Source organism: Onychomys torridus, chromosome 5, assembly GCF_903995425.1.
Source record: "Onychomys torridus chromosome 5, mOncTor1.1, whole genome shotgun sequence".
Lineage (NCBI taxonomy): Eukaryota > Metazoa > Chordata > Mammalia > Rodentia > Cricetidae > Onychomys > Onychomys torridus.
In genome coordinates this window covers 56,340,718-56,358,055 of record NC_050447.1, presented here as the reverse complement: position 1 = coordinate 56,358,055, position 17,338 = coordinate 56,340,718, and the positions used below count along the sequence as shown (strand labels likewise).

At 37.7% G+C, this 17,338-nt stretch overlaps 1 protein-coding gene across 9 annotated transcripts in view; it reads right to left on the bottom strand.

The window, feature by feature from the left end:
* Ryr2 (ryanodine receptor 2) overlaps nt 1–17,338 on the bottom strand; it is a 596,457-nt gene that overhangs the window by 102,469 nt on the left and 476,650 nt on the right. For all 9 annotated transcript variants that reach the window (XM_036187934.1, XM_036187935.1, XM_036187936.1 and 6 more), the window contains 6 exons: nt 16,608–16,848; nt 15,745–15,832; nt 13,912–14,004; nt 11,444–11,614; nt 10,044–10,103; nt 1,047–1,181 (listed from right to left, as the gene is read on the bottom strand). In XM_036187934.1, coding sequence (XP_036043827.1) covers nt 1,047–1,181; nt 10,044–10,103; nt 11,444–11,614; nt 13,912–14,004; nt 15,745–15,832; nt 16,608–16,848 — 788 coding nt within the window. The remainder of the gene's footprint in view (nt 1–1,046; nt 1,182–10,043; nt 10,104–11,443; nt 11,615–13,911; nt 14,005–15,744; nt 15,833–16,607; nt 16,849–17,338) is intronic.

Below are 17,338 nucleotides of genomic sequence, written 5' to 3'. Positions count from 1 at the left end.
AAGATCTCTCACTGAACTTGCAGGTCAGTGAACCTCAGGTAGGCTACCTAAACAGTAAGTCCTCAGGAGCCCCTGTCTCTACCCCATCCCAATGTTGTAGTTATAGATATGTGCCACCATATGCAGACTTTACATGGGTGCTGGGGATCTGAACTCAGGTCCTCATGCTTTCACAGCAAGCATTTTTACCTGCTGAGCCATCTCTCCGGTGCTCTGATGTTACCACATTGACTAGATGTCATGTTTTAAAGAGAACATGTTTATTTGTGTATAGTGTAAGTTCCATGTAATGGACCTAAACTTTATACAAACAGATTTAGATATGTGTATGGAAACCAGACAATTGCCTGGATGCATGTATTTTGTAAAAGACTGTTTTTAATATAATATAAACATACAATATAACCTTCTAACTGGGAGTGTCACAAGAATTACTGCTTTGAAGGTTGTTGAGTTAAGGGAACAAAGTAGAGACAAAAACACACAAGAACTTGGTAGTTAAAACAGAAGATGGCTGTCAAATGATGCAAAAATATTTTCCTCATTTGAGGTTTTACTGTCAATGTAATATTCTATAAATGTAATTTGGTCTTTATCCCAGAGAGAAATTGTTCAAAAATCTCTCATAAAACAAAAAATAAAGTAAGTAAAAGAGAAAACACTTCAGATATTAAACCAGTAAGAGATGAAATATCTCAGACATAATTTATATGAAGTATTAATATGATATTAAGATAAAATATTTGAAATCTGGTATAACTCTGTGATACTTTGTTGGAAAGGTTTAGAATACACTGCAAACAATCTATAGAATTTTAGAAAAGTTTGAAAAATATAATAAAATTGAAGGCCTTGATCTCCTGAAACATACAATCTACAAATGTCTCCAAAAACTATAATCTTGGAAATAATGAATTATATGCTCATTTTAATCAATATTCTAAATATATATGGGGGTTGGGGACCATAATTAAAAATTAATGTACATTTTAAAAACACTTCATGTGGTTAAGGCCATTATGATGAAATTAACACAAAGATCTGACCTGCTCAAGATGGAAAAGTACATTTGCTATATCTAGGACACGTTCCACTGTCCTCTCTGGGTCTGAGGTATCTTCTGTCCTGTTTGGCAAATCTTTATAGAGAGCCATTTGCCACCTGATTGCAGGATCTTCCAACTGTGGGCAAGAAAACACAAGGTGGCAACTGAAGAGAGGAGGTGTCCATCATGATCACTAACTGCTCTACCATGACCACTAAGCACACATAGGAGAGTACTAAAACACCCGCTAAACTATAGTTACACAGGAGAATCTAGAGAGCCACTGGACTGTGTGATAGCTCCTTTAAAAAGATGCTACCACATCAACAAAACTTGCAGAGTAGATTTGAAACCTATATACAAATATACAAATAGACATCTGTGGGAGGAAATGACAAAGTTAGTTTTGCTTGACTGCTATAACCATTTCTCTATGTCTATGTACATCTACATTTTATGATGCACATCTTAAATATATAACTAAAAAAAAATCAAGCAAGCACTATTTAGAGACTACAAAAGTAAAACTTCATATATTCATGAAATTCTCATGTAGCAGACAGGATAGGAATTATACTATTGTTTATCATTTTAATCAGAGTTATGAGGAAGACAGATAAGAAACCACAAGACATGACCTACTGTTTGAGTGATTGGGAATATTTTCCTAGAGTAGTTGAGGTGTGATTAGGGGGTAAACACATGGTGGGCAACCAGGATGGAGGACACAAGCCTTGGTGTCTTGGGGACCTAAAAACTCCTTGAAGCCACGAGAGACCTTTTGGGTTGCTTGGAAAAGTCACCAGTCAGCAGCATAGGACCAGGAAACCACAGCCCAGAGGCCCTGGAACCTCCCAGGATTGTGTTTTTGACACTTTGATGTGAAATGTCAATAAGAGTTCCAGGCATTTTTCCTAAAACAGAGATTCAGAAAGCTGCAACAGTGAGAATGTCTGCATCTCCAGCAAATGTACCCCAGGAAGAATCATAAATGGCATTTGTCTATGCAACCTGAAAACTTCTTAGACAATTGAACTCAAATGCTGAAGCAAGGAACAGAGTTAAAATTTCAAGATTCACCTGGAAGACCGGGTAGTCTTCCCATAAACCTAATCCACTCTCTCTGTTCCCCTAGCAGACCCAATCCCTAGGCTCATCCCCATTGCTGCAACTGAACACCAGCTGCAGCCTCCCTTCCCTTCTGTCCACACATGTAGATTCTACAGACCATCTCCTCCTGGCCTCTCCCTCTTGCTTCTCATTGTTGAGTCCTAGGCCGTAACTCCGGTGGGACACTCCTTGCTCAACCACAGGCCACACCTGCCATAAGACCAGGTAGGCTGCCTCTGGACCTTCTCTGTTCTCTCTGTCCTGCCCCCAGCAGATCCAATCCCTAAAACTCATCCCTAATTCTGGAACAGAATACCAACAGCAGCCTTATTTCTGCCCTGTCCATGCCTCCTGTGGATCCAACAGACCATCCCCTCCAGATCTCCCTGGATCTACTCCTCACTGGATCCCAGCCTCCAACACCAGCAGGAATTCCTCCCTGTGACACACCAGCTGGGGAGGGCAGTAAAATTGGAAACACAGAGCCATCACACTTCCTGAAAATCCAAAGAGGAAACAGAAACCAAGGAACATCACACGACCCAACAAAGACAAACCCAGAAGTCAGCACCTAAACATATTTTCACTCTAAACCCAGATACCTAAATGCCAGCTTAAGAACACAATCAATAACATCAAGAGCAATATGTCTCCACTAGAGCCCAGCTATCCTACCAAAGCAGGCACTGAATATTCCAACATAGCTGAAGCACAAGAAAAAGACATGAAAACCAACTATATGAAAATGATAGAGGTCCTTAAAGAAGAAATGAATAAATCCCTTAAAGAAAGCCAAGAAACCAAAAAAGAACAATTGAAGGAAGCAAACCTGTTCAAGATCTGAAAATGGAAATAGACACAATAAAGAAATCACAAACTGAGAGAGTCCTGGAAATGAAAAATTTAGGAATTCAAATAGGAACTCTAGAGGCATGCTTCACCAACAGAATATAAGAGATAGAAGACAGCATCTCAGGCACTGAAGATATGATAGAAGAAATGGATACATTGGTCAAAGAAAATGTGAAATCTAAAATGTTCCTGACACAAAACATCCAAGAAATTTGGAACACCATAAAAAGACCAAATCTAACAATAATAAGAATAGAGAAAGAAGAAGAATCCCAGCTCAAAGGCCCAGAAAATATTTTCAACAAAATCGTAGAACAAAATATTCTTAACCTAAAATAAAAGATGCCAATAAAAGTATAAGATACATACAGAACATATAATAGAGTGGACCAGAAAAGAAAGAATCTTGTCACATAATGTTTGAAACATAAAATATGCAGAAGAAAGGATATTAAAAGGTACAGGAGAAAAAGGCCAAGTAACATATAAAGACTGACATAATTATACCAAATTCCTCTATGAGTATTCTAAAGATCATACACCATGGTCAAGTAGGTTTCATCCTGGAGATGCAGCAATGGTTCAATATACAAAAATCAGTAAATGGAATCCACCATATAAACAAAGCAAAAGAAAAAAATCACATGAACATCTCATTAGATGCAGAAAAAAGCCTTTGGCAAAATACAGCACCCTTCATGATAAAAGTTATGGAGAGATTAGGGACACAAAGGACATACCTAAACATAATACAGGTAATTTACAGTGAGCCCATAGAAAACATCACATTAAATGGAGAGAAATTCAAAGCAATTTCACTAAAATCAAGAAAAAGACAAGGTTGTCCACTATCTCCGTATCTATTCAATATAGTTCTTGAAATTTTAGCTAGAGCTAAAGGCAAATAAAGGAGATCAAGGAGATACAAATTGGAAAGGAAGAAGTCAAAGTATCATTATTTGCAGATGATATGGTAGTATACATAAGTGACCCTAAAATTTCCACCAGAGAACTCGTAGAATTAATAAACACTTTCAGCAAAGTTGCTGGATACAAGATTAACTCAAAAAAAAAAAATCAGTAGCCCTTTTATATACAAATGACAATAGCCTCAAATAATATCAAATATCTTGGAGTAACTCTAAACAAGCAAGTTAAAGGCTTGCATGATAAAAAAAACAAAACAAAACAAACAAACCTTCAGGTCTTTGAAGAAAGAAATTGAAGAAGATATCAGAAGATGGAAAGCTCTCCCTTATTCATGGATCAGTATGATTAACATAGTGAAAATGCCCATCCTACCAAAAGCAATATACAGATTCAGAGCAATTCCTATCAAAATTTCAACACAATTCTTTGAAAGGACAATTCTCAATTTCATATGGAAAAACAGAGAACTCAGGATAGTTCAAATAATCCTAAAGAATAGAAGTACTGCTGGAGGTGTCACCATCCCTGATTTCAAGATGTACTATAGAGCTCTAGTAATAAAAATCACATAATATTAGCATAAAAACAGTCATGTTGATCAATGGAATCAAACTGAAGACCAAGACATAAATCCATACACCTATGGACAACTGGTTTTTGATAAAGAAGCCAGAAATATACACTAGAAAGAAAATAATATCTTCAGAAAATACTGCTAGATATCTGCATGTAGAAGAATGCAAATATGTCTGTATTCATCACCCTGCACAAAACTCAAGTCCAAGTGGATTAAAGACATCAACATAAAACCAGATACCCTGAAACTGATAGAAGAGAACCTGAGGAATAATCTTGAACGCATTGGCACAGAGACAACTTCCTGAACAGAAGGACACTGATAGCACAGGCACTAAGGACAATTAATAAATGGGACCTTGTAGAACTGAAAAGCTTCTGTAAGACAAAGGACACCATCAAAACAGCTGCTTACAGAATGGGAGAAGATTTTTACCAACTACACATCTGATAGAGGAATAATATCCAAAATATATAAATAATTCAATAAACTAGATATCAATAAACCAAATAATCCAATTAAAAATGAGGTACAGATCTAAACAGAAAATTCTCAGTAGAGGAATCTCAAATGGCTGTGAAGCAATTAAAGACATGTTCAACATCCTCAGTGTAGCAGAGATCTGGTGCCCCAAACTAAACTAATGGTTCTTTGAGACGAATGCCTGCATATAAAGATATATGGATAAAGGTGTTTACTGCATAACTCACTGTGTCACACTGCAGCTTCCATGAGAAGACTTTCCTTTTCTTCCTTTTTCCCCTTTATTTAAATCTTAAATGTTATTTTATTTTATTTTCGGGAGGGGGAAGTTGCAGGGGCAGAGGGCTGATGTGAGGGGACAGGAGATGGGTGGAATCAGGATGTATTATGTGAAAGACACAGAGAATAAGTTAAAAAGAAAGTTAAAAAGAAAACATCCTTAGTCATCAGAGAAATGCACATCAGAACTACTTTGAGATTCTATCTTACACCTGTCAGAATCGCTAAGATCAATAACACAAGTGACAGTTCATGTTGGAAAGGATGTGGAGCAAGAATAACATTACTCCATTGCTGGTGGGAGTGCAGATTTGTACAGCCACTATGGAAATCAGTGTGGTGGCTTCTTAGAAAATTTAGAATCAATCTACCTAAAAACCTAGCTACACCACTCTTGAGCATATACCCAAAAGACATTCCATCTTACCACAAGGTCATTTGCTCAACTACATTCATTGAAGCTTTATTCATAATAGCCAGAACCTAGAAACAATCTAGATGTCCCTCAACTAAATAATGGATAAAGGAAATGTGATACATTTATACAATGAAGTATTACTCAGCTGTTAAAAACAATGACATCATAAAATTTACAGGCAAATAGATAGAACTAGAAAAATCATCCTTATGGAGGAAACCCAGACCAAGAAAGACAAATATGGTATGTATTCTCTTATAAGTGGATATTAGCTGCTAAGCAATTGATAACCAAGCTATATTCAGTAGAGCCAGAGAGGTTAGGTTAAGAGGATGACTGGGGAGGGGGGCCTCATGGATTTCCCTGGGAAGGGAACATTCAATAGATTTTGTAGGTGAACTGGAGGTAGGTGGAGATGGGAGCAGGAGGGATTGGATGGCAGGGGAAATGGAATGGAGGGAGAGAGTGCAGGGACAGATGGCTAGAATTAAAGAGCCTTTAGGGGGCAGTGTGGAAACCTACTATAATGGAAACTTCCTGGAACCTATGAGGGTGATCCTAGTGAGGACTCCTGGTAATGGGAAATATGGAGTCTGAACTGACCATCTCTTATAGCCAAGCAAGGCTCCCAGTGGCAGGACTGGGTTACATTCAGTTGAGTTGTTGGCCTGGGAGTTCTGTGGAGATTTCCTAACAACCCAGGCTGCCACTAGGACAGAGGGTTACTCTCTGCAAACTTACAGCAGAGCTTCATTGCCAAGGACAATATCCACATAGCTAACTCGACTTGGAGAGGTCAAGCTGGGGCCTGCATTGAGTCTTAACCCTTTTGTTCTAGAATCTTTGGTGTGGGAAGGTACTCTGTAAAGAGAAAGATGGACACCAATCCAGCCACAAAACCTTTGACCTACAATCTGTTCTTCCTGCAAGATGTACTGGGGCGATAGTGGTGGAGAACTTGTGGGAGTAGCCAACCAATGTCTGATTTAACTTGAGGCCCATTCCACATGAGGGAGCCCAACACAGTATGCATGGCCAAGAACGAGACAGTGCATAGCTCAGAGACCAAACACAACTTGATTAAAAAATAAATATATCAATAGAATGATTCCTAATGATACTCTGCTATACTCATCAGAGAGGATTCCTTTGGCAGCAGATGGGAGCAGATGCAGAGACTCACATAAGACATTATGCAGAGAGTCTAAATTTGAAGTCTCCACCAGATCCCTCCCCATAAGGATTGGGGAATCCCACAGCAAAGGGGGTTGAAAGACGGTAGGAGTCAGAGGGGATGGAGGACACCGGGAGAACATGGCCCAGTGAATGAACTAAGCAGGGCTCATATGGGTTCACAGACTGAAGAAGCAAGTACAGGACCTGCAGGGATCTGCACAAGGTTCTCTGCATATATGTTGTGGCTGTTAGCTTGCTGTTTTTGTGGGACTCCTAACAGTGAGAACTGTTGTGTCTTTGACTCTTTTGCCTGCTCTTGGGGCTCTCTCCCTCCACTTGGGTTGCCTTGCCCAGCCTCAGCAGGAGGGCTTTTACCTTGTCTTATTTTATTTTGTCTTACCATGTTTGGTTGTTGTCTCTTGGAGGCCTGCTCTTTTTAGAAGGGAGATGGAGGGGAGTGGATGCAGGGGAGAGGGGAGGTGGGGTAGAAGCTGAGAGGAGTGGAGGGAGAGGAAACTGTGGTTAGGATTAGTATATGAGAGAAGAATCTACTTTCAATTTTAAAAAAAGAAAGAAAAAGTAAAACAGACAAAATGAAAAACAAAAAAGGATGCACTTAGGATTTAATGTTGAAGTAGAAACAGACAAAGGCAGCGATAAGGTAAAGACGAGCCTCACCCATCTCTTTCCTCCTCACACACTAACTGTTGAAAGATTCGTGTGTGTTCATAAATCATAAAATAGGCCCACAGATAACTCTAAACTTATGGAGTTCTTAACAAACCAATTCTCAATGGAATTAAGACTTTAAATAATATAAATTAATATAGCATATAAATTTTACACTCAGCAAAAAGAAATCTCAATGTTTTATTTGGTAATACTGTCATATTTCATAATAAAAGTTCAAAATAAAGTCTTTGAGATTTATTTTTTAATATTTTATTTCTTAAAGTGTGTGTATGCAGATGAGTGCATGTGTATATGAGGTCTAGAAGGGGATATCAGATCCCCTGGTGTCAGTGTAGGAATCAAACTCCTCTGAAAGAACAGTTAAATGTTAATGGCTGCACCAGCTTTCCAGCTTCAAAGATTTTTTAAAAAAATACTTTTTCTTCATGTTTTTAAGACAGACTATAAAATCATAAAACCTGACAGATATAAACATCTTAATGGGAGAAAAGCCTGTCATTTCAAAGAAATAAAACATAAGAGCCACGCCATTAAAAATAGGCAAAACAATTTCATCTCTTTCTCTTCCACTTTAGAATTTCCACTGGAAACAAAACTGGATTTTATGAAAAAGAAACAAACAGAGATCTTCACAAACTTCCAAACTCCTAAAAGGGCCTAGCTTCAAATGACAGAAATAACATTGAACTGGAAAAAAACCCAGAGACAGAACTTCATATACAAACAACTTCTAAAAACTATTTGTTCTTTGTTCAAAATAAAATGCTTTCTTCTGTGTTTTCATATCAAAGGGCAAGGCTTCATTCTGGTCTATATTCAATAATAGATGTTTTGATAAAGTGAAATCTTTATGTTCTCTCTTATACAGTGACTCCTCTAAGGCTTCTGCCTCCCCATCTGGTGTTTCCATGGAGTGTGAACATGAGGCTAGAGTGAGGCTGTTTCATATTTGTGCCCATGTGTCCATCTAGACTGGGCTCTCAGAGTAGAGAGAGGTAACGGACATACCCTTTCCAGACAGTCCTCACATTGGACGAGGCAACAGCACTATTTCTCTAGTGCCTATGTTTTGATGTAGCAAGAGCTGGATGCAGCAGTGAGGCAAAAGGCATCCAGTGTCGAGAGTGCTAGACCAGATGTGAGGTTGGCACCACCAAACCAGGGTTCAATAGGGAATGTCTCAAGTCTAGGAAGAATCCAGGATCTCAAAGCCCAAGAGCTACTTGACCACTTCCTGCCATGAGCACAGTCCCTGAGGGCACTCAACAGAGATTATCTAAATGGAGAGACCTCAGAAACCCTTCCAGGGGTTCATGATGCCATCTAACACCTATCTGTAAAAACATTCATGTCTCTCACTGAATGGGAGCTTATACTATAAACTCTAGGCCTGAGTTCAGATGGAGGTTTTATGACAACTTACAAAAAATACTTATATCGTTCTTTTCTCTTGGAAAAAGAGACTCCACTAGGAATTAATGCCCTTCTCTGCAGGACTTATTACTAAAATATGGTTTTGTTCACAGAAAACTTGCCTTAAAGACATCCATGTGCACTGGGGATATAGCAGAAGTGTGTTTTACCTGTATCATATCCTCCCAGATGCTAAAGAAATAAAGAAATGCAGGTCTGTCGGAAGGAATATTTTAATACACTGAAGGACTAATTAGTGATTTTTATATGTTTTTTCTATCTTAATCATTTTAATGAATTATACAGAATCCTCAAAAGGGTGACAAACTTGAGAAGGGACCTAAAGGTGGGGTCACATAATAGATCTCTTTTGTTTGTTGTTTTTGCTTTTGGAGACAGGGCCTTGATATGTAACCCAGGCTAGCCACAAGCTTACAATCTGCCCACCTCAGACTCTTCAGTGTTGGGATTATAGGCATGCACTACCCACCATGCCCAGCAACAATAAAACTTTTTACATAACATATCTTATGAATAAATGAGTGACCTACTCAGTGGTATTTTAAAAATCTTCAAGTAAGAGCAAATACTGAACTATAAAACCCGGTTTTAACAATTCCAGCAGTATTGCTGGAAAACATAGTTCCTAGTCACATTTGTCTTCGATTGGATTTTCCTTTCCTTAGGTCAACTCATTTCTTCTTACTGCAGCAATTCTTAATATCTCCTCTATATGAATAATTCCTAAATATACAGTTTTGCCTAAACACTAAAGGAAAATTTTCAACTTGTTATGGATACCAGTTTCCAGGTCCTCCAAACCTAGAAAAAGAGTTGTAAAAATACATATACAGTATTTATTCAATCTATGACATACTGTTTTTAATTTTATAATGTATGATCCTCTACTTTTAAAGTTACACCATTTATTGCCATTTGGGTTATTAATACAAGATCTTTGCAAGTACAATAATGGCCAACTAAAATAATCTCATTTGCTAGTGTGATACTATTACTAATAATATCCTGAAAATATTAAACATGATTTGGAGTAAAAGCTCACTTACCTTGCCTTGTAAGTGTATATTACTGCGGATTATATCTCGTACTTCCTCCTCAGTGTCTTTCTGTCAAGAAATACATGTTAACTAAAAGAAATCTCATAATAAATGCATCAAGTGCCACAGTTAACAAGAACAGATCAAATACCCTGTTAAACAGTGTATGTCTGACAGGTATGTTTACATTTTTCTTTTCTCTCTGAAAAAGAGAGAGGGCATGCACGTGTGTGTGTGTGTGTGTGTGTGTGTGTGTGTGTGTGTGTGTGTAAGAGTGTGCATGTGTGGGTGTGCCCATGTCCATGTTTGAGTGTGTTTGTGTGTCTGTGTATGCACTTGCTCACGGAGACCAGAAAATGGTGTAAGATACCCTGGAGAAGTAGTTACAGGTGATTGTGAGTTTCCAAAGTAGGTTCTGGGAGCTGAGGCTAGTCCTTTCCAAGAGTGGCACATACTCTTAACTGTTGAACCACCTCTCTACCCCTTACAAAACTTCTCTCTGCTGCAACCACTTCAAACAAGTCCACAATATACTTTAATTACTCACTAAGGATGTTAAGGGTCAACAGAAGGAGTATCTAATTCATAAAAAGAAGACCAAATCATGTTCCCTTGGGATCATATGGAAATAAATCCATGGTTTTCTTTCAAATCTTCAGAAAGAGACTTTTGCATGTTGCAACATACTCCATAACAGAGCTCTAACAATAAGTGTGTACACAAAAATCAAACATTGGCTAACTCTGCCCAAGTTATCCTTCCTTCATTCACTCCTTTCAGGACACAAAACAAGGCCCACACAGGCATTTCACTGTCAGTCTCTGGAAAAAAGGACATGGAGAAAATGTTCTCTAGTTTGCATATACCAACAAGCAATTCCAAGGCACCTTTCTGGAAATTTACATAGTCATCTGTAATTATGAAAAATAAAATCAAGGAAATAACTCTACAAAGAAAAAATCATAATGCCTGCAAAGGCCCAGAAATGCTAGAAGCTAACATCTTATCTAGCCACCATTGGCACAATGCATTTTGCTTCTGATGTTGAAAAAATCACCTTTCAAAAATCTGACCACAACGCTCATGACAGATTTTATAAAGGAGTTCCTATGTAAACCATCCCCTCCCACCCCCTCCACCACCACCACCACCACCACCACCCCCCATCAGAGATTCATATATTTTGTTTGCTTCAAGAATATGCCTTGGAGGTGATTACCATAACTTAGGATAAAAAAATTGCCCTAAAAATAATAGGCAGTCATTGATTTAACTCCTAGAGGCGTCAAAAAAATTAGTTACTAAAAATGTGACTGTATATGAAATATTGACAGAGTTATTCAAAGGATACAATGCCACAGAGTCTGGAGATCTGCTGACCACCACCCCTAGGTAACCAGGAAACTCACCAAGCTAAATCGATTTTTGGCCAGAGCAATGAGCTCCTGGTCTCCTGGGGCACAGATGTTCAGCCCAATGGGCAGTAGTCGCTTCAGAGCTGCCACAATCAGAGATGTCTGCATGGAATACCGGTCCCCTTTGCGCTTCATTTTCTTCCTCTCTTGGTCAGAAACGGCTGCCTGTGGAACAAAAATGAAACTGGGATGCTCACCCACATTTCTTTCATTCAGATCTACCAACTTAATATAATCATGGTCCCCCCCTTTCTTACTTTCTCCTGGTCCCTACTTTCAGGAATCCCAACCATTCTGAAAAGGTCATCTTTGCTTCTCAGCAATTTTTTTTTTTTGCTTTTAGTTTTTATTCTTCCTACATCTTTACCATTAAGTAATGATATTTTATTCCCATACAATTTTTAGATAGTAGGACACATCATAATATTAGGAATAAATTCCACATAGTAATTTCATATTTAATATGCTTTCTAATTCTCAATGCTTAAACAAATTTAAGTACAGAAAGCTTATTTTTGTTTGGATAAATGCTTTGCAATATACATGAATAAAAAGGATATATTTTATATAGTACATACTATCTGGATTATTTATAAACTACCTATGTGGTTTATACACAACTATTATAAAGTGCATTCTCCTCTGTATCTCCTGAGAAACCAAGTGGTATACCAGTCTTGGAGATTCAGAAATATTAAGGAGTATTGGTGTGATCATGTTAAAACTGAACCTTAGGGTACATCAGCAGTCTACTGTGACTCTTTTAAAGACTATGGTGGTGCCACAAGGGTACCTCAAATCCATCATAAGTTCTAATAGACAGGGAGTAGTCTTCTAATAAAGAGATTAAGTCCTAAAATCATTAGAAAATAATTGACCCATATTCACTTCAAAGATGTTGGATTTCTTTTGAAGCAATAATTTCAAACTGAACCAGTTCTATGACAATGACATATTGTGAAAGTCATAGGGAACTGAGAAAAAAACAAAAAACAAAAAATAAAGGGGATTTAAGCATGCAAGTGATTGGCATTACTTAAAAGAAGGTGGAATAGTCTAGTATCTTAGCCCAAACCTTTAATTCCAGCACTTGAGAAGCAGAGGTAAATGGATCTCTACAAATTTGAGGCCAGCCTGTTATACATAGTGAGTACCAGGACAACCAGAACTGCACAGCAGGGCACTATCTCAAAAGCAAACAATCAAAACAAAGAAATAAAACAAAACATCAACCAAAAAAAGGTGAAATAAGAAAAAGTCTGGCACTGAAAACCTTCTCAGCACTGTAAGAAATAAGGTAGCAGCTGATGCATTTTTTAAAAATTTCTATTTTGTATGTATAGAGTTTTTGCCTGTATGTCTGTGCACATGTGTGTTTCAATCACAGAGGCCAGAAGAAGGCATCATATCCCCTAGAAGTGGAGTTACAAACGTTCATGAGCCACCATGTGGATAATGGGAATTGAACCTGGATCTTCCACAAGAAGAGCCACTGTGCTTAACTACTGAGCTATCTCTTCAGCCCCAGAAATTGATTCATTGTATACAAAGTCATCATATTGCAGTATATTACTCCACATAGAGTTGTGCTGTGGTGGTATTGTGTTCCTCAAAATATTGTGCACCCTAATAAACTTATCTGGGGTCAGAGAATAGAACAGCCACTAGATACAGAGGCTAGAAAATGGTGGCACTCACGCCTTTAATCCTAACATTCCAGAGGCAAAAATCCCTCTGGATCTCTGTGAGTTCAAGGTCATATTGGAAACAGCCAGGCATGATGACTCACACCTTTAATCCCAAGAACTGAGCCTTTAATCCCAGGGAGTGATGGCAGAAAGCAGAAATATATATAAGGAGTGAAGACCAGAAACTAGAAGCTTTTGGCGGGTTTAGCTTTTAGGCTACTAGCAGCAGTTCCGCTGAGACCCATTCGGATGAGGACACAGAAATTTCCAGTTTGAGGAAATAGGATCAGCTGAGGAACTGAACAGGTGAGGAAGCTGTGGCTTATTCTGCTTCTCTGATCTTCCAGCATTCACCCTAATACCCAGCTCCTAGTTTGTTTTTATTAACAAGACCTTCTAACATTTGTGCTACATTGTGCCCTATCAAATCTATAATTTTCTGAACATTAGAAGCAAGAATGCTTATAACCCAAAGAGATATACTTACTGTGTGGAACTCATTTTTTATATATACCAACTAGTCAGAAATTATTCTTAGTAAGTTTAGTTTCTAGGTATCTGTAAGAATTTTATCTTTCATAGGTCATTTTATGTCTCATATTTTACCACATCTGATTCAAACTAATAGTAGAAACTACCCAAATGGCACATATGTTTTTATGTCAGTAAGTAATATTATTGAACCAACCCAATTACCATTATGAACTTCCAAACAAACCTTTAAAATCTATCAACCCATAAAGGAACATTGAAATTGATGAGAAAATTTGATACCTTGGACATCTTGGATTTGGTGTCAGTGATGAGGAAGGACATGTTGTTGATTTCATTCTGCACCACAAAATTCTGTTCTTCTCTTTTGAAATTCTAAGAAGTTGCAAAGGAAAGTTCAGTTAAAACAGCTTAGAGAAAAACAATACAATCAGTGTTATACAGAAGTCCAGAGTTTCTTCAAGGACAGATGCTTATTTGTGACTGTTAGGTTAGGGACAACTCTTTTCAGAACTATATGTGAGTATGATTGACTTTTTCCAATGCTGGGATGGAACTTAGGGCTTTGTTCTTACTAGGCAAGTGATCTACCATGGGGTACATTCCTTATCCCTCTTACTTCTTATTAGAAGATAAGTTCTCACTGAATTGCCCAGATTGGCCTTGAAATCACTCCTTAGCTCAAGCAGCCCATGAAATTGTAAGCCTCCTTCTTTCACTTTCTCGGGAGTTGGGATGACAGATCCATATACCATTAGGCCCATCTTCAATAGGTGTGTTTTAAAGCAAGACACTAAGTTTAGAAAGTTTAAGTCATAAAAATCATATATTACCAAATGACAGTATGAACACTCCATCCCCAATTTAGCTGGGGAGTGGTTTATGCTGCCTCCTGGGATGAAGACAGTCGTTCAAGAGCACACACAACTCTGATACAACTTTCTATTCTGATAGCTATTCTATATAATTCTAAAAATACCATAACATTATATTATGTACTTTTAATTTAGAAACAGAATGGTAAAATAAATGGATTTTAAACATTTGGGAAAATACCAATACATATAAACAAGTTTGATTTTAAGATATATCAATACTTCTGTTATTCAAAGTATCATTAATGGGCCCGCTGAGAATAATAGAGTCCTCATTCCAAAATATTCTTTAAGACAAAAATTTAAAGACACTTCATTGGTGTTTAAATGATTGATGAGTGGATGACATACGTTAATTTTTCAGAAGTTTTCAACTTGTTAAAGCATCTAATCCTGGATTCCTTCTATTTGTCCTCTTGGCAAATAAAAATTGGGTTACCCAAGGGAGAGGGGGAAAGGTAAAAGACTGTCAATTATCTCTGCTTTGGCAGGTGAAGATGGGTTGATTTATCCTAGAATATACATTTTCCCCCAAATATCCCAAATAAGCTAATGCATCCTTTAAAATGTATTGTACAAAATAAGGAATCATTCATCAGGCATGTTGGCACATGCCAATGGTCCCACAGAGGCAAGAGGATTACAAGTCCAAGGCCAGGCTAACTCCAAGGCCAGCTTAAAATATACAGGGAGGACCTGTCTCAAAATATCAAGGGTTGAGATCTACATCAGGGCAGAGCCCTAGCCTAGCATACCCAAGCACAAAACAAACAGTCAAAAAAATATCTCATTTGATTTACTTAGAGGAACAAAAACAACTTAAGAGAATTACCTAGGATGTCACAGATAACAGACATCAATTTGAATATGCACATATACATGTTTAAAAAGTAATTTTAAATCAGACATGTCCTAAAGGATCCAAGAATGTGGAGGTGAAGTGTTCACTTAAGACTAGCCAGGGCTACATGACACACTGTCTGAAAGAAGGGAGATATAAATACTCACCTTAATGTTTATACAGTACTATGAAAATTTTATCTTTAAAAGAGGCTGCATTTCCCTAAAGTCCTCAGAGTCACCTTCCTTCTGTTCTAAGCTATCAGGTGAATTCTAGGAGACAAACTCAAGAAATGCCATTCAGACAGTGACCCCAGGGTCCAGACAACTGGTCTACCTTTGCAAAGCCCTTATCACACATTGAATAGTAGATACTGTTAGCCAGCATTCTCTTACTTACATGGGATTTGGACCAGAAGATGAAGACTTCAGCCACCATGCGAAACAGCTCCTCTGCTTCTGGGTTGGGCTCTTTAAGCCACTTTGCCCTGGAACATGTGATAAATAGAGTCTCAGTTAAAGTTAATTAGGAAAAACAAAATATCTTCCCTCAAAATCCTTTCTACCAAAGTCTTTTTTTTTCTTTAAGAGAGAGGCAAGGTCCCTGACTAGCCTATAATTTGCTATGTAAACCAGACTGGACTTAAACTCATAGAGATTTGCCTATTTCTGCCTCTTCTAAATGTTGAGATTAAAGATGTGTGCTGTTATACACAGTTTGCCAAAGCCAGGTTTATGGACCAAAGAATTCATAATGGTCAAATGGTATCACTATAACATTTAAAAACCTGTAAACATTGTAACTGTCCAACAGCTTTTTAAGAGAAAGAAATTAAAACTAAAAAGTTTAGTTTTATTTTGACAAATGATTGCTTTATAATCCACATTCACACTTAATGTAGAGTATGTTTTATGTATGTATGTATACATATTATTTACATACTATATATAAAGCAATTAAAGTACATCTTTTCTGTATAATCTACAGACTTGCTCATTTATAGCTCTAGTCTCTGCTGTCGAAAAAGAAACAGCCTAACAATAGATATGTTACTTGCAAAGCACAGGAGGCTTTAGCAAACAATACCCAGTGGTAAACTGGAGATGCCCAGTGAGAATTAATGTATGCATTAATGTTTTGTTATGTTAGAACCACAAACAAGCTGTGGCCCAAGAGTCAGTGAACTAAGTGCTCTGTCTGAACAGATGAGCCAAGGAGGTCATGAAGGACGTGGGGGAGTGAGTCACTTTGGCACATTGTACCTGTTATAGTCCACAAATCGGATCAAGAGTGGGTAGAAAGCATAGAGATCCCTTGCTAGTGTGGTGAACTCATCTAAAATTAGCAGCTCAGCCTCGGACATGTCCCCTCTGGCCTCAGCTTTCAGGTGGTCTTCCTCAGACACTACCATGGCAGCCTTTTTCTTTAGCTTCTCCATCAAGGGCAAGAAATGAGTTTTCAAGAGCTGAGGCTTCACCTTGTTGATGATAGGCTGTGAAAACACTATTTGGAAACAGAAATTAATACTCTTCAATGGAAAACATCTATTTAGTCAAGATGAGTTGTTGATATGATAATGGAGTGAGATCCCTACCTTTCTCTTAGGACTTACTTAAGGACAGAGCCCAGGTCTCTACCATTTTTCTAGCCACAAACCTAATTGCATAATTGGTGTTTAAATGTGATTACTGAATCAATACAATGTGCTTATTTTTAACAAAAAATTGACAATTTAGAATAAAATAAAAAAGACTTGGAATCATATTTGAAATCTGTATTATCACACAAAATCCCCAAATGGCAATGAGTCTTCCAACTCTTTCATTTTCAGAAGATAAACACTCTCTGCAATACCATCATGCAAAACCTGAGGTTCCCTCATTTCATCCTAACTGCAGCTCACAGAAGGGTTAGATTACATATAGCACTGCTGTCCTTGTTAGCATTCAGTAATAGGCCTAGGCTTACACAAGCAAATTTTAAGATGGATTTT